Source organism: Diceros bicornis, chromosome 17 (genome assembly GCF_020826845.1).
Source record: "Diceros bicornis minor isolate mBicDic1 chromosome 17, mDicBic1.mat.cur, whole genome shotgun sequence".
NCBI lineage: Eukaryota > Metazoa > Chordata > Mammalia > Perissodactyla > Rhinocerotidae > Diceros > Diceros bicornis.
The window spans coordinates 48,124,269-48,142,038 of record NC_080756.1 but is presented as its reverse complement, the minus strand read 5'-3'; the positions used below and the strand labels follow the sequence as shown (position 1 = coordinate 48,142,038).

Here is a 17,770-nt window from a genome sequence, read left to right as displayed (position 1 = left end):
AGAACAGCCTGCCTCACCAGCTGAACTCCCTCAGGGCCTTTGTATTTGCTGTTCCCTCAGTCTGAAATAATTGTCCCCTGGGCTCTTGAAGGGACTTTCTTCTGCTTATCAGTGAGGTCTCAGCTCAAATATCACTGCCTCCCAGAGGCCTTCCTCAATCTCACTGTTATCCCCACAACCCACCTGCCCCAGGTTACTCTCCAACATTTTTATTTCTGTTCTTGACTTCATGGCACTTTTCACAATTTGAAATTATCTGCGATCACTTATTTATTATCTGTCTTTTCCACGAGGACAGGGGACGCTGTCCTGTTCACTAGGCATCTAGTAAATTTCATTCATTATTGAGTAAATGAATGAAATAATAATTATAATAAATAGTACTGTGATATCAACATGTTCAAAACTCTATGGTCAGAAAAGCGGGGAACATAACCCATGTGAGAGGTGGGGGAAGCTTTTAAAAGGGAACTAAAGGGGCAGATTGAAGGCCCTGGTCATCAGTCCCTTCTGCACTCGGCTCAATTCCAAGTCCATAAGCTTATACCCATCCCTAACTTTTCTCACTGCGTTTCCGCGAAGCCCCACCAGCCTGGGAGGCTGATGCAAACCCCGGCAAGCCCGCAGGGGGGCACCCAGAACACGCAGCCCGGGAGGACTAAAACTACATTTCCCAGCATCCCGCGCGCCGCCGACCCATTTCCGCAGCCCGTAGGCGACATGGCGGCGTCCGAGGAACACGATTCCCCGACTGAAGCGCCTCAGCCGGCGGTGGAGGAGGAGGAAACTAAAACATTTAAAGACTTGGTGAGAGTGGAGGACGCTAGCTTCTCTTTGTACTGCCGGCGCCAGGCGCAGGCCGAGTCCGGTTGCCTTAGATCCCGGCCGCTGGTGTGTAAAGCAGCTGGGGCCTAGCTTCGATTTCCCCGCAATGTCTGAAGCGCGGGTCCCGGGCTCGCTCCCCCAGCCTCTGAGTTTGGGTCTTGGGAAGGCGCCGGGCCCTGAGAGCCCCCGTCTGCCCTTTTGTCCGCCTTCGTGTGACAACGTGTGTATTTGTCCGGGAGGTTGTACATGTGGAGAATCGGCTTTTTTTTTATATCTTGGGCTTTGGATTCAGATGAGCCGGGTTTGGGTTCTGACCCAGTCACTCACTGGAGGCACGTTCTCTCTCTGTGCCTCACCTTCCACATCTGTAAATTGAGGACAATAATTGTGAGGATTAAATGAAATAGTACATGTGAAGAACTTGGCTTTGTCCCTGGTGAATAGAGTGTTCGTTAGGTCTTGAGCTGCTGTCTGGTGGTACCCCTGGGTGAAGAGAAGACCGAGTAGGCTCACAATACATGCCTTTTGAATCAAAGTGTAAGGGATGCACATGGCACCAGCAAGGTGGCTGTGACAGTCATTTAATTAGGAGGGAGGTGAGTCTGTGTTGTTCTTTGCTAAAGTGTATTTCTCTGATTTCTAAGGGTGTGACAGATGTGTTGTGTGAAGCTTGTGACCAGTTGGGATGGACAAAGCCCACCAAGATCCAGATTGAGGCTATTCCTTTGGCCTTACAAGGTAGGTTGATATTAAATACATGGCTTGGTGCAGATTCAGTATGAAGTTATATTCAGTTAAAGGCTTGACCACTTTTGAGAGCTGTTGCTTGCATACTTCAAGAGAAAAAAAAATAACGGTCACTAAAGATACAAAGTTTGTGGCGTTTTGGCTTTTGAAAAAGTAATTCTCTGGTTTTACTGAGCTTACTTGCTCTATAAGGGGGTTTGTTGTCTGCAGCAGATGCTGACTTTAAGGAAGCCCTGGATTAAAGTGTACTAACAGGAAACTTGTTAGAAATTATGAATCAATAAGTGCAGATTAATGGAAGGGTGCCTGGAACACATGTTAGTATCTAGAGGAGTTGAGAGCTCTCACTGTGAGACCAGAATAGTCACAAATAGTTAAAGGAACCAAGTGCAGTTGGTCTGGAGAAGGGTAGAGTTAGAGGGTGGGATGTGATAACTGGCTTTAATGAATGAAGAGCTGTCATGTGGAAAAGGAATTAGACTTATTCTGTGAAATTCCATTTATTTGTTCCATAAATAGTTACTGAGTATTTGAGATAAGTGTAAGGCACTAGGAGTTAAGATTCTGCCCTCCCCAAGAGTTTAGAGTCTAGTAAGGAGATAATTATAAATTTATTACAAGGTGAACAGAGGCATAAGAAAGTTACAAAGTGCTCTGAGGGAGTAGAACAGATTACTTCTAATTGGAATGGATTAGAGAAAATTTATTTCATTTTGTTTTTTGGCTGGGGAGATTGGAAATACACTGGAACTGAACCTTGAAGACTGAATAGGGTTTCGACATTCAGATATGATGGGAGGGGAGGACCTTCTAGGCATAGGGAACAGCATGAAAAAAGCTAAGGAGGCTGGAAAACATGGGCGTGTGTGGAGACCTGGAAGTACTTAACAGAGAGTGGTGGAAATGATTAGTTAGATGGGTGAGGCCGGATTATGCAGGACTGGAATGCTGGGCAAAGGAATTTGTTCTCTGTTCCATAGGCAGTGGAGTGCCTTTGGAGACTTTTTTTTTTTTTTTTATGAGGAAGATTGACCCTGAGCTAACATCTGTTGCCAATCCTCCTCTTTTTGCTTGAGGAAGATTGTCCCCAAGCTAACATCTGTGCCAGTCTTCCTCCACCTTGCCTGTGGGACTCTGCCACAGCATGGCTTGACAAGCAGGGTGTAGGTCTGTGCCTGGGATCCAAACCTGTGAACCCTGGGCTGCTGAAGCAGAGCACACAAACTCAACTACTACACCACTGGGCTGGCCCTGGAGATTATTTTTTAGCAGGAGAATGAAATCCTTAGAGTTGTATTCTTGGAAGATTAATCTCATAGCTGTGTAAGATAGTTTAGAGATTAGAGACTGGAGGCTAGAGACCAATTAGGAGGTCATTGCAATAACTTTGGCAATAAATAATGGGTAGACTAGTGGTAGTGAGAATGAAAAAGAGAGAATGATAGAAAAAGAATCATCATAACTTTACAACCAGTTTGTTAAGTGGAAGGCAAGGGGTGGGGATATCTAAGATTTTTGCAAAGTTTCTAGCCTATGTGTTTAGGACATATTATTGGTGTACCACTGATATAAGAAGGGAACACAGGAGGAAAAATAATTTCAGGAAAGATGAGTTCAGTTGGAAATAAATGATTTCAGGTATCAAAGAGATAGAGTTGACTACTGCACAGTTAGAATATAGGGATTAGAGCTTGATTAAGAGGCCAGAACCGGATATAGACACCATATCCAAAGAGGTTGTAGCTGAAACTGTGAAAAATGGGTGAGGTTCCCAAATGAGGCGAAGAAATGACAGGAGAAATGGAAGCTCAGTAGAGGGTTGAAAATCATGAGATACAATTTCACACAAATTAGGTAAGGGAGAGTGTTTCAAGGAAGGGATAGTAAACACTAACAACTTGTTTAGAGAAGCTAGGAAGATGAGGACTGTGTAAGGGCCACTAGTCAGGAAGAAGTCTCAGCAGTAGGCAGTACAGAGTTGCTTTCAAAGAGTGAAAAGAAGTGTTGGTGCATTCTGATTTTTTCTCGTTTGCCATACAGTGCAGGAGAGAAGAAGGAATCAAAATTAGGTGGTGGTAATAATTCTAAAATTATTCATAATGTTTTCAGTCAAAAGTTTGTATTTAACGAAGAGAAAATAGGAGTCAGTGAAAGATTATTGAGAACTGAGTAACGTGATTGACATAATCACCATGGAAAATATCTTTATTCTTGTTCTTGTACTTGTCTCGCTCTAATGAGCAATTAACAAATGCTTCATTGAATCTATAGATTCTGGCCCTAAGCAAACGATTTAAATAATCTAACCAAGTTTTTCTTTTTTCTTCTATTAAATTAAATTTTAGTTTGAGTAGTAATGATGGTGTCAGTTTCTACAAAGTTACTGAGCCCTGGGCACATGCATTATTCTTAAACCTTACAATTGTGAAAGGTAGGAATGATTATTTTATTGGTGAAATTGAGGCTCAGAGAGTTAAGTACTATGGCTAGAGTCATGTAACTAATTATTGCTAGAGCTAGAATTTGAATATAAAATCTTCTAGCTGAAAAGCCTGTGTTCTTGACCTTATATCACAGAGTGTTACTATGGAGAGATCAGAATCTTTCGATGGTTTTTGAGGATGCTTTCCTTCTCATCTGTTTCATGTATTAAGTTTATTTGTATTTCAGAGATCACTCAGAGTCCTCTAGAAATTTCAGACAGTTTTTTGAATGGCTGCCATATCCCGAGCACTTGTGTTAGGTGCTGGCAGTGTGGCAGGTGAATATGAATTTATTTTGATCTCATGGAGTTTTATGCATTCTAGTGTATTCTACACAGACACTACCACTGAAAAGGCTTAGAGGTTGTGAGAGGAAGAAAGGAGATGATAGAGAAAAATGCATCAGTTTCACAAACTTGAGTTTTATTCTGAGGAGATCATAAAAAAACTGAAAGCAGAGGCTGGCCTGGTGGCGTAGTGGTTAAGTTTGCACGCTCTGCTTCGGCAGCCCGGGGTTCGTGGGTTTGGATCCCGGGCGTGGACCTACACACCGCTTATCAAGCCATGGTGTGGCAGGCGTCCCACATATAAAAGTAGAGGAAGATGGGCACTGATGTTAGCCCAGGGCCAATCTTTCTCAGCAAAAAGAGGAGGCTTGGCAACGGATGTTAGCTCAGGGCTAATCTTCCTCACCAAAAAAACCCAAAACTCAAAAAAAACTGAAAGCAGTACAAGCCTCCGCTATTGGCAGTGGGCATTGCTCACAGCCACATGAATTGAGCGACTTAAGCTCCTTTACTTCCCTAAGTCTTTCTTATGTACTCCTTTCTTCCAAATTTTAAGATTTCGCTGGACCAAAAAAGGAGGATAGATCGTAGTGTATTTTTTGTGTTCTTGAAGGCATGTTGTACACAGGCAGGGAGAGCAGAAGGCCCAGAGAGTTGGGGAATAAAAAGCTTTGGAAGTCTTTAGCTCACAAATAGGTGGATGCTGTTGGAATTCATTGTCATCTACCCTACAACCAAGGGTAACATTAAAATTAACATTAAAAAAGATGAGTGGGGCTGGTCCAGTGGCGTAGTGATTAAGTGCACACGTTCCACTTCAGTGGCCTGGGGTTCGTAGGTTGGGATCCCAGGCGCGCACTCACACACCACTTGTCAAGCCATGTTGTGGTGGTGTCCCATGTAAAGTTGAGGAAGGTGGGCATGGATGTTAGCCCAGGGCCAATCTTCCTCAGCAACAAAAAGAGGAGGATTGGCATCGGATGTTAGCTCAGGGCTAATCTTCCTCACACACACACACACAAAATTAGTAGATGAGTGAGAAATTTTATAATTCTGACTTATAATTCACATCTATGCATATACTTTCGTATGGAAAACACTGATATTAATGGATAGAAGGTTAAAGGGCAGAATTCACTAGAATATAGTGTTGTTTTATCCGGCATGGCAGATCTTAGTTTAAGTGATTAATGTCTAAGTGATGGATATTGAAAAGTCCATTCTACTTGATATTGACCACTGCTTTCTTGAACCTCTCTTCCTCCTTAATTTCAAGTCAATATTATCTTTTCCTGACTTTCCAGCTGTTCTGTCTCAGTTTCTTCTGGTTCCTTTCCCTTTGCCTTGCAATGTTAATTCTATCTTCATCATTTTTTTCTCATTCTAAAACACTACTAATATTTCTCATCCAATCCTGAAGTTTTAACACTATCTGCATCCATGAGTCTCAGCCAGTGCCCATCAGAATCACCTGTGGAACTTTTAAAACAATAGAGATTTCTGGGCTCCAGCCTAGACCTGCTCAATCAGAATTTCCAAGTGCGGGACTTAGGCATGTGTAGATATAAAAACTTCATAGTTTATTCTGGTGTGTCTGCCCCTGGGCGAGCACCACTAATAGGATGCTCATGGCTCTCACGTCTGTATTTGTAGCCCACGCTTTTCTGTTGTGCTTCAAACAAATATGTCCAACTGGTTTTTAGGTATTTCTCTCTGAGCATGCTGCAGGAACTTCAGGTTCCCTGTGTCCAAACCAGAGTCATTAGTTTCCTCACCAGAACTCATTTTCTGTAGCCCCCATCTCAGTTTATGGCCTTTGAGTTTCGCAAGCTAAAAACCTGGGTGTCAACCACATTTTCTTTCCTTACTTTCTGAATCTCACTTGTTCCTCTCCTCACTGCCTTGCATCAGTTCTGGTCACCATCATAACTCCCCTGGTATCCTAATTGAGCTCTCGTTTTCCTGTGTGTTTCCCATTCTGGTTGTTTAGGTCATTTTAGATTGTAGGGACCAGAGTCATGTTCAGGTTACCTCAGGCAAAAGGGGTTTATTGTAGGATTAATCTCAAGCTAAGGAAACCTCAGCAGTTATATAGTCAAGGAACAAGGTGAGCAGCAACTGTGGAGGTCATTACTCAATAGAAGCATTCCCACTGGGCGCCGTTCTAGGGCACAGCTACCTTGTGGGCTGCAGCCAGCCTAGACATAGTGGTCTGGGAGTTAATTTCCAAATCTTATCAGTTACGGCTTGATTGGTGATAACAAACCATGGGGCCCTGTTATTAAGGAATTCCTTATGGCATTCTCCCCTCAGAAGGAGCAGTGTAAATGGCAGTACTGTTAAGCTCCGTGGCTGCTCCTTATGCCATCAGGCCTAGAGTTTATCTTCCTAAAGAATGACATTGGTCTTGATATTCCTTGCTTAAAATCCTTTAGTTCCTCTCTCTTATAGGAAGACATCAAACCTCCTTAGCATGGCGTATGAGTTTCCTTTCTAGCCTCGTTCTTCTCCCTTTCCCCCTTAAGACGTCTGTGTTCAGCCACATTGTACTTCTCACTCTCCCTATGCAGGCTATATTCTTTAAAGCCTCCATCTTCTTTCTTCATACAAGAATGTCCTTCTTTGCTTACTTCCAGATCTAATTTACCCATCACTTCTGTGAACCTTTTCTGACTCCTTTGGGCAGTAAGTTACTCCTCCTTTGTGTTCTCACTGTATTTTGTAGAGGCCTGTGTTAAAGTCCTTATCACATTACAACATATTTGCATATCTCACCCCTGGATTTTGAGCTTATCCAGAACAGAGAGCATGTCTTCTGTCTATTCAACCTTCCCCTCTCCCCAATTCATCAGATACTTATTGATTGTCTGCTTTGTGCCCAACATTGTGTCATTGCAGACAATGTAAAAATAATGCAGAGAGCATTTCTTTGCTATGAGAAGCTTTCCTTTTCTTCTAGGTCGTGATATCATTGGGCTGGCAGAAACTGGCTCTGGAAAAACAGGGGCCTTCGCTTTGCCCATTCTGAATGCACTGCTGGAGACGCCCCAGCGATTGTTTGCCTTAGTTCTCACCCCGACTCGGGAGTTGGCCTTTCAGATCTCAGAGCAGTTTGAAGCCTTGGGGTCTTCTATTGGAGTTCAAAGTGGTAAGTGTCTGAGAGGGAAGGAATCTTAGAGTTTCTTCACAGGTGGAGAATGTGTGTGAAAGGAGAATGGAAGGAAGTATTAACATAAGTTCATTGACCTAAAGAGCCGATTTGGTATTTTAGCTTTGGGGAGAGTTGTAATTGTAATGGAAGAAAAATTTAAGTAGAAATCTAGTATTGGCTTTAAAAGTTGTTCAATGAACTATGGAAAAAAAATTAAAGATCTCTTTTCTATATTGTTTTTATTTCTGTAGCCGTGATTGTAGGTGGAATTGATTCAATGTCCCAGTCTCTGGCCCTTGCGAAAAAACCACATATAGTAATAGGTGAGTAATTGACAAAGGTAAAAGACACTAGCGATGATGAATTCGAGAATATCTACCAATGTTAGGTGCAACTTATTTGTGTGGAAAGACTTTGAAGAATGGATTTTTGTAATCCTGTTTATTTTTTAATTTCTGAAATTTTGGCCAGGGAGGGGAGTTGGTAACTCACTTTCTGTTCTTGTTCTTAAACATTGCCCTTTCTCCTCAACCTTTCTTGGTAGCAACTCCTGGTCGACTGATTGACCACTTGGAAAATACAAAAGGTTTCAACTTAAGAGCTCTCAAATACTTGGTCATGGATGAAGCAGATCGAATATTGAATATGGACTTTGAGACAGAGGTGAGCTCTCAATTTCTTTCCTCCTCTTAGAACATCTCAAATGTCCTGTTTCAAAATTTGGTTCACTGCACACCTGCTTTATGTGGAGCACTGTGTCATTATCAGTTAAACATTTCTGCTGCCTTTTTTGGTGCTCTTCATGTTTTTAGTGCCTCAGCATTTTCTTTAGAATATAGTCTAACTCTGATTTCAGATATGAGAAATATCAAAACCAGATTTTCTTTTCCATTTCATTTGATTTAGACTTCTTCCATACACCTTGAAATATTTTTATTTTCATTGATGACCCACTCATCATGGCTTACTTAGTTGATTAATACTTATTTTTGACTTTTCTCTTAGATTAGCTTTACTCCACTGATTTAAACTGTTCTGTTTTGGGCTGGCCCCGTGGCTTATCGGTTAAGTGCGCACGCTCCGCTGCTGGCTCGGATCCCAGGCGCACACCGACGCACCGCTTCTCTGGCCATGCTGAGGCCGTGTCCCACATACAGCAACTAGAAGGATGTGCAACTATGACGTACAACTATCTACTGGGGCTTTGGGGGAAAATAAATAAATAAATAAAATTATTTAAAAAAAATAAAAAATAAACTGTTCTTTTCTTTGAATGGCATTATTTTTTGATAGCGTCTCGTATGGTCTCAAATAGTGAATATTCAGTAAATTTTAGCTGAATTGAATTGAATTTTTGAGTCCCCAAATGCCCACAGTGATGTATTTAGTTTGTTACTTTCTGTCTCCTTCACAAAGAGTATTTGCAGGTGTCCACTCTAAATGTTATATTGATATCCTTTCCTCTGTGTGCCTTAGGTTGACAAGATCCTCAAAGTGATTCCCCGAGATCGGAAAACATTTCTCTTCTCTGCTACCATGACCAAGAAGGTGAAATTTTCTAGGACTTCTGTTTTCGTCTTTATAAGAATTGATAAATAAAAACAGTAACAATAATAACAGTAACAATAATAAAAATAGAGCATTTAGGAATCAGTGTACTATTCCAGGTTTTCTTTCTTTAGGTGCAAAAACTTCAGCGAGCAGCACTGAAGAATCCTGTGAAATGTGCTGTTTCCTCTAAATACCAGACGGTTGAGAAATTACAGCAATATTATCTTTTTATTCCTTCTAAATTCAAGGTAAAGTGTTTACTTTGATCATTCCTGCATCTCCCTCTCCTTCCTCACCAAAATATCTCAAAATGTATCAACTCTTGATTAGCTAAGAGCTGTGCTGAGATTGGAGTTCTTTCTGTTTGCTTTTGAGCGCGTGCTGTGCTTATATTTATCACTGATAAAGTCAAACATTCCAGGAATTCACAACATACTAACCCACAATTATGAACTCATGATATAATTCCTTCCCAGCCCCATCCTTGAAGTAGTTTTTCCTTGGCTGCTTATTATGTGGCGCTTTTTTGTAGCCAAGGGACCCTAGTTTTGTTCTTTGATGTAAGGACTTTTCCTGGTTGCTGAGTACAGATATCCTTGTGCTCAGCTATCCTGTGCTTGGCTTCAGGCTGTATGTGAAATTCATGGTTCACGGAGATGATAATAGTGATTAAGGAGTGCAAAGCTGGCAGCTGAGGGCCTAGATAGTTGAGAAGCAACTATAGGCTTAGTCTTTTACATAATTTATGTGCCCAGGACTCCAACCTTTTCTTCCAGGTTCAATTACATATATTGTTTTGGGTTTGTAACTTAGGATACCTACCTGGTTTATATTCTAAATGAATTGGCTGGAAACTCCTTTATGATATTCTGCAGCACCTGTAACAATACTCAGAGAACAGCTTTGCTGCTCCGAAATCTTGGATTCACTGCCATCCCCCTCCATGGACAGATGAGTCAGGTAAAGATTCTTTGGTGTCATTAGTGGCAAACTGGTAGCATGAGAAAGACAAACCTTATAGCAGTAGATTTGTACGATAACAACACGTGACATTAGTGTATTTTCCCTTAATTGTTCCGATTTTATGGGCTTTAAAGTGTTTCTCTGGATCTCTACTTCCTCGTTTTAGGATAGTAAGAGGCTCCAATTAGAATATTCCATAGTTAGTTGTCTGGTACAGAAGCTATTGAGTTGATTTATTCAGCCCTAGTGATAATAGTGATTCTCTAGTCTCTAAAAACTTTTAATAAATTATAAGTCTCAATTGTTTTTTTATCACATTAAACAATTCCTATTTCATGTAGTATTTTCTAGCCTTAGTTTTAAATATTTTTTTGTTGCTTCCATGTTTCATTTTGACCTGTGAAGTCCAGTCTGAACTTAGGGGGAAACATCCTTTTAAAAATTCTGTCTCCTGGTTCTTGTATTTAGTGTGTCTAGTTTGTATGTCTTGGATTCTAAGATTCCTTAGTTTTCCAAGATGAAAATTCTTATCATTTCTTTTTTTAATCATCCCAGAGCAAGCGCCTAGGATCTCTTAATAAGTTTAAGGCAAAGGCTCGTTCCATTCTTCTAGCAACTGATGTTGCAAGCCGAGGTTTGGACATACCTCATGTGGATGTAGTTGTTAACTTTGACATTCCTACCCATTCCAAGGTGAGTCCTATTGCTGACCTGACTCTTTAGTCCGAAAGTATATTTCTTTCTTTTTCGTTTTTATTGAGGTATAATTGACATATAACATATTAGTTTCAGGTGTACAACGTGATGATTTGATATTTGTATATATTTGCGAAATGATCACCACAATAAGTCTAGTTAACATCTGTTACCGTATATGTTACAAATTTTTTTTCTTGTGATGAGATCTTTTAAGATTTATTAGCAACTTTCAAATATGCAATACAATATTAACTATAATCACCATACTGTACCCTACATCCCCTTTGACTAATTTATTTTATAACTGGAAATTTGTACCTTTTGACCCCCTTCACTCATTTCACCATGGGACCCCCCCCAATCCCTGTCTTTGGCAACCACCAGTCTGTCCTCTGTGTCTGTGAGCTCAGTTGTTTTTTTTTTTGGATTCCACATATAAGTGAGATCATATGGTATTTGTCTTTCTCTGCCTGACTTATTTCACTTAGCATAATGCCTTCCAGGTCCATCTGTGTTGTCACAAATCGCAAGATTTAGTTCTTTATTATGGCTGAATAATGTTCCGTTGTATCCAAAGTTTAGTTGTTTTTTTCTTTGTGAGGAAGATCAGCCCTGACCTAACATCTGATGCCAATCCTCCTCTTTTTTGCTGAGGAAGATTGGTCCTGGGTTGACATCCGTGCCCATCTTCCTCTACTTTATATGGGACGCCACCACAGCATGGCTTGACAAGTGGCGCGTTGGTGCGCGCCTGGGATCCGAACCTGCAAACCCCGGGCTGCCAAAGCGGAGTGCACGTACTTAACCACTGTGCCTCCAGGCCAGCCCCCAAAGTTTATTTCTTAATGGAATGTTTTCTGTCTTTCCTTAGTTACAACATCATTTTTTTTGGGTCTTTGATTAGTTAAGTATCAAAAAGTGGGAAAGCTCTTGATTTATTCACTCTCATCTTGCACATGCTTGTGGATTTAATTTAATAAATGTGGATGAAGATAGCCAAAGAGAGGTATTAGATGCTCACAGTCAGGGGCACATGCAGCATAAGCTGATCTTTGTCGATCTCATTTCTTTAGAAATGACAGCTTGTGGTTCTTAGTGAATCTCAGGATTTCTCAACCTTGGCACTGTTAACATTTTGGGCCAGTGAATTCTTTTGTTGTGGGGACTGTCCTTTGCATTGTAGGATGCTTAGCAGCATTCCTGGCCTCTACCGACAGGTGACATTGTGATAACCAGATATGTTTCCAGACATTTCCAAATGTCCCCCAGGGAGGACAAAATTGCCCCCATTGAGAACAACTGGTATCTCTTGGCTTTGTATTTAACTGCTGTAGATAAGGTGCTGTCTCATTTGATTTTCACAATAACTCTATTGAGTTTGGGCATGTATTTCTATCCCTGTTTTATAGATAGAAACCACGGTTCCCAGAGGTTAGGTGACTTGCAGACAGTTGTGTAGCTGGTAGGTAGTAAAACCAGAGCTGTGACCCTGGGTCTGCCTCTGGATCCAGTGCTGTTTTTATCTATTCCATGTTGTCTATAACCATGTAGATGTGCTTTTAGATCTGTCTTCCTATAAAAGAAAGGAAAAAATGTGGGGCCGGCCCGGTGGCTTAGCGGTTAAGTGCACATGCTCCGCTACTAGCGGCCCAGGTTCGGATCCCGGGCGCCCACTGACGCACCGCTTCTCCGGCCATGCTGAGGCCGCGTCCCACATACAGCAACTAGAAGGATGTGCAGCTATGACATACAACTATCTACTGGGGCGTTGGGGGCGGAAAAAAGGAGGAGGATTGGCGATAGATGTTAGCTCAGAGCCGGTCTTCCTCAGCAGAAAAGAGGAGGATTAGCATGGATGTTAGCTCAGGGCTGATCTTCCTCACCAAAAATAAATAAATAAATAAAGGAAAAAATGGGGTCAATTTTGTGCTACAAGGAGAATAAAAAAGATGAAGTAGATTTATCTCAATAAATTGCCCGGTCCATTTTTCCATGTTCCAGCTGGAATCTGTTTTCTTTCAAAGGTTTGCAATAAGCCTTTACATACATAGTTTTTTATTTATATGCCATATAACTCAAATTTATTTACACTTTTTGTTTCAGGATTACATCCATCGAGTAGGTCGAACAGCTCGAGCTGGGCGCTCTGGAAAGGCTATTACCTTTGTCACACAGTAAGTATATCAACTTTAGGGGCAGAGCAATGTAGAGAAGAGAGCAGAATTTGGAGCAGACTGACTAGGAACCTGACTTTACCATTTACTGTAATAGTCACTTAACCTCCCTTATCCCATTTTCATCATTTGTAAAATAGAAAAAAAGATCTAGTATAGTATTTGCCATATAGAAGCACGCGCAAAAAAACCCTGTTATTTCTTTCAGCTGCGAGAGCTGGAGAGCAGTGATCTTTCCCTCAATTTAAAGTATTAGAATAACTGTTTCTGATTTTGTTTTTAAAGGAACCAATTTTTATGTACCCAAGGCTTTTCTAGGAGTAAAGAATATGTTAGGTGATTTTCTAATGGGCTCTGCACAGAAGATTGCATATAATCAGTATTCTGAAAAAGAGTAGTAGGTTCAATATTGTTTAACACTGTGGCTAGTCTTGCATCATATATAATATACAGTTTTGGAATGGACGGACATTTGCATTGTCAGCCAACCAAAGCCATGCCAATTTTCCTTCCATAGATATGACGTGGAACTCTTCCAGCGCATAGAACACTTAATTGGGAAGAAACTGCCTGTCTTTCCAACACAGGATGACGAGGTTATGATGCTGACAGAACGTGTGACTGAAGCCCAAAGATTTGCCCGGATGGTACGCAACTTATTTTCTCGCCAACTTCTATGCAAATGATATAAACTATGTTAATATGTGCTAGACACTTCATTGTATTAATCCTCATAATAAACTACAGGGACTGGGTATTATTTTATTCCAAATTTAAGATGAGCATACTAAAGCATAGAGATGGTAGGTAATTTGCTTTAGACAATACAACTAAATGGTCGAATCAGGGTTTGGACTCAGTCTGACCACACTGACCACATTCTCAGCCACTGTTCATGTTTCACATGTGGCAAGAAAACCTTTGGACTTGAGATTGGAAGACCCAGCTGTGAACTGTGAGTGTGGATAATGTTTCTAACCTTTCAGAATGAGTTCCCTCACCTGTAAATTGGGAATAATACTTGCCTTGAATACCTTACAGAGTTTTGTGAGCACCAAATAAGCTGATGTAAACTGCATAGTTACTAATAGTAGTAGTAGCAGTAGTAGTGGAGATGAAAAGATTCTGAAGGAGAACGCTTGCAAGTGCTGTTTTAAAATAGTAAATGAAACATATAAGCTACCCCCCACAGAGAACCATTGGTAACATTTGGCTGTTTTTTTTCTCCGGCCATTGTTAGACTTGATCTAATTGTATATGATTAATGTTTTTCTACTTCAACAAATATAGATCCATGTGCTCACTGTGTAATGGCTACAAAGAATTCTGTAATGTATGTATATGATTTACATTGATGTGTGTTTATGCTTTTTCCAATTTTTTGTATTTTAACTAGTACTATGTTGAACATCCTAGTATGTACAGCTTTGTATACTTGTCTTGTTTCCTTAGAATAAATTCCTAAAAGTAGAATTAATTGTTGGGCTGAGTAGTATACACAGTTAAAATTTGAATTCATACAGAATGCCAAATTGTCCCCCTAGAAAAGCTATAGCACTTTACACTATCAGTGCCAGTATACGTGAGGGTCCCCACACCTTGACCAATACTAGATATTACCATTCTCTTAGATCTTTGCTAGTCTGCCATGTGAAAAATAATAGCCTGTTGTTTTAATTTTCATGTCTTTGATTACTAATAAGGTTAACATTTTCTTATATTGGGATTTTGGTTTTAGTCATTTGTTAATGTGAGGTATTAGGGAGTTAGTGTTTGCTTTTAAGGAGAGGAGACCAGGATGTGTTACCCTCAGTAACAGTAATTCATTTTCAATCTCATCCTTTCTGTTTTCTTGCAGGAGTTAAGGGAGCATGGAGAAAAGAAGAAACGCACTCGGGAGGATGCTGGGGACAATGATGACACAGAGGGTGCTATTGGTGTCAGGAACAAGGTGGCTGGAGGAAAGATGAAGAAACGGAAAGGCCGTTAATCTCTTTTATAAAGACTTGATTTCTGCTTTCTGTTCTATAAAAGGGGATTGAAGAAGAGAATGAAACCTCCTCCAACAGAGTTCTTCAGACTGAAATCTCTCAGAATCTGCTCAGCTAATTTAGTACTCATTCCCCTTTTTACGTGTTACAGTATCGTTACTGCAGAATGTTTTTTACAGTGCTGATGTCAAGACTGTTATTTTTCTTGAACTTTGGTTCCTTGCTCATGACATGAGTGAGATGTGCTCTTCCATTACTTCCACAGACCTTTTGCTTTTTTCCGCTGCCAGTCAAGGACTAGGTTGATGAAGCACTTGACCTGTAATTGGAAAGAAGCTTCTACATCTTTAAAACGGTGATACTTAAGCAATCTCAGGTTGTCCTTTATTAGACCTAATGTGAAATAATAAATTTAAATATTATTTTTAAAAGATTCAAACTCCTTGAAGACCTTTATAGGTTAAAGGATTTTATAGATTTAAGTAAGATCTTGCTAATAGGTAAGAAATTGACAGTGGCAGTTAGATGGCAAATTCATTGGTTGTCCTTAATTTAAGATAAACATTATTTATGACTTTAAAAAAATCAACAAAGGAACAAGATGATAGATGGCTTTGAAAGGGAAATCTGCTTAAAAGGAGGTTGTGTTTTACTTGAGGATGGAGAAAAGTCCATAAGTAAGACTGCAAAGTAACTTAGATTCCTAAATAGATTCACTTCCCTGGCTTCTTGGATTAAGCAGATGGTTAGAAGACTGGGTTTCTTATATAACTCTTATCCCCAGGTGACCAGAGAAGAATCAGGAAGCATCAGAAATATAGGGTAATTCAAAGACCCAATTTCATCCACTTATCATTGGTGCCCATTGGCCACTATTTCTTTTCTTTTGTCACCATCTATTGGGTGACGTAATTCAGGAGATGTGAAGCTGGGTTGTCAGCTCCTGGGGAGGAAGTAGACATTGGCACTGTGGGGACTGAGTGGGGCAGGGGAGAGATGATGGAAATCAGAAACAACTTTGAACTTCGCATTCACAGACAGTCATGTACTTGGAAGGTTTTTATACATAGTAGATGCCTAATGTTTTTTGTTGAATGTAGCAATTTTTTTAGAAGAGAGTGTGTTTGGAGTGGCAGAACCAGGGTGAAGAGATTCCAGTGGTTTAAGATTGAGAATGAGTTTTGGCAGAAAAGAAACTTTCCATATACATATTAATGGAAAGTGTAGGTTTCGAAGATTGTATTTCTTCGAGTCAAAGTGTCTGGTGAGAAGTGAAAAGTGGATGTCAGTAAAATTCTCTATGGTAGTCAGGTGTGGACTGTTGATTGCAGGAAGATCTTTGTAAATATAGATAGTGGGGAACTTTCTGCAGCAAGTGTATCCTAAGAGGGGTGCCTATGGATAAGGCATTTTTAATGAATTGAAATCTAACACATGGCTTATTGTTTCATTTGCTACAAATTTCATTGCTGCTCATTATGGTGCATTTGAGTGAAAGAAGAGTCGGGGGAGACAGGAAGCGATAAGAAAAAAGGAAAAGAGAAAAAGTGTAGAAGAAAAGGAGAGGCAAATAGTTTAATGTGGCCATACTTGTGACTGTTGGTTATGTGCCTACACTGGAGGCTAATTCTCCATTAATGTTGTATTTTCCTGATGGGACTCTCCAGGGTGGCTTAGGATGATAGCAACTCACTCTCTCTGAGCCAGTGGGTAAAAGTGAATGGATGGTTGCTGTTTCAACTTAGTGGAGGACTTCAGACGCAAGCTGAAATTGAATCAGAGTATGGGTGGTAGCTAAGGGGGACAGATTGGAATTACACGGAAGGAATCTGAACTTTCTAAATAGGCAGGAGTCTCTAACCTAGGGTCTATGGACCCCTGAGGTATATGCATATTTCTGGGGAGACTAAAAAGGTCCAAGACTATTGCTCTAAAGCTTAGCTGTTGTCTCTAAAGTATGTACTTAATTAAGCTTTGCTAGGATGGGAAGATGGGACACTAAGGGAAGAAATGTGGATGATGTGTCTTCAGGCATATGAGTAGGTCTAGAGTTCTAGACAGAACAAGTAAAGGTGTCATTGTGAAGGAGAGGAGACACAGAAATAAATGAATGTGATCCATTAGTGAATGAGGACACAGCTGTGGGTTTGTTAATCAAAGCTGTTCTTCATGCTTTCTTTCTTCTAAGGCAAGGTTGTGAAGTCTTGCTGCTGAAACCCTTATTGAGGTGTGTATTAGTCTCCTAGGGCTGCTGTAACAAAGTACCACAAACTGAGTGGCTTAAAACAATAGAAATTTATTGGCTCACAGTTCTGGAGGCTAGAATTCCAAGATCAAGGTATTGGCAGGGTTGTGCTTCATCTCAGACCTCTAGAGAATCCTTCCTTGCCTCTTCCCAGCTTCTCGTGGTTGCTGGCAATCCTTGGTGTTCCTTGGCTTGTGGCAACATAACTCCAGTCTCTGCCTCCATCTTCATATAACCTTCTTCCCCGTGTGTCTGTGTCTTCACATGGCCTTCTTACAAGGACGCCAGTCATTGGATTTAGGGTGTACCCTAATCCAGTATGACCTCATCTGAATTATATCTGCAAAGACCCTATTTCTGAATAAGGTCATTCTGGGCTTCTGGGTAGACATGAATCTGGGGGGACGCTATTCAACCCACTACATACTTTTTGTACTGCTACTTTCTTTGGAGTTTACGATTGCATTGTGGAACAGAAGTGGTAGAAAGAGCTGATTACACAGAAAGTGGAGAAAAGACAGGAGATAGGTCTTCAGAAATCGCAAGATGGATGGAAGCATAGAAGTTTAAAATGACTTTCTCTTAAATGAAATGTAAATTGTCTTTGCAGTCAAGGTACCAAAGGCTCTGGTTTTAGCAGTAGGGAAGGAGGTC

At 40.6% G+C, this 17,770-nt stretch overlaps 1 protein-coding gene across 2 annotated transcripts; it reads left to right on the top strand.

Moving 5' to 3' along the window:
• The first annotated feature begins 707 nt into the window (after positions 1-707).
• DDX47 (DEAD-box helicase 47) lies at positions 708-15,304 on the top strand. 2 transcript variants are annotated; one of them, XM_058558729.1, is made up of 12 exons: positions 708-807; positions 1,470-1,563; positions 7,302-7,490; positions 7,745-7,816; positions 8,038-8,156; positions 8,970-9,041; positions 9,176-9,292; positions 9,858-10,004; positions 10,563-10,700; positions 12,810-12,880; positions 13,398-13,527; positions 14,739-15,304. In XM_058558729.1, the coding sequence occupies exons 1-12, from the start codon at positions 721-723 to the stop codon at positions 14,868-14,870; spliced, it is 1,368 nt and encodes a 455-aa protein (XP_058414712.1). In that variant the 5' UTR covers positions 708-720; the 3' UTR covers positions 14,871-15,304. The 2 variants fall into 2 exon arrangements, with proteins under 2 accessions (XP_058414712.1, XP_058414713.1); XM_058558730.1 differs by lacking the exon at positions 9,858-10,004.
• Positions 15,305-17,770: the final 2,466 nt, after the last annotated feature.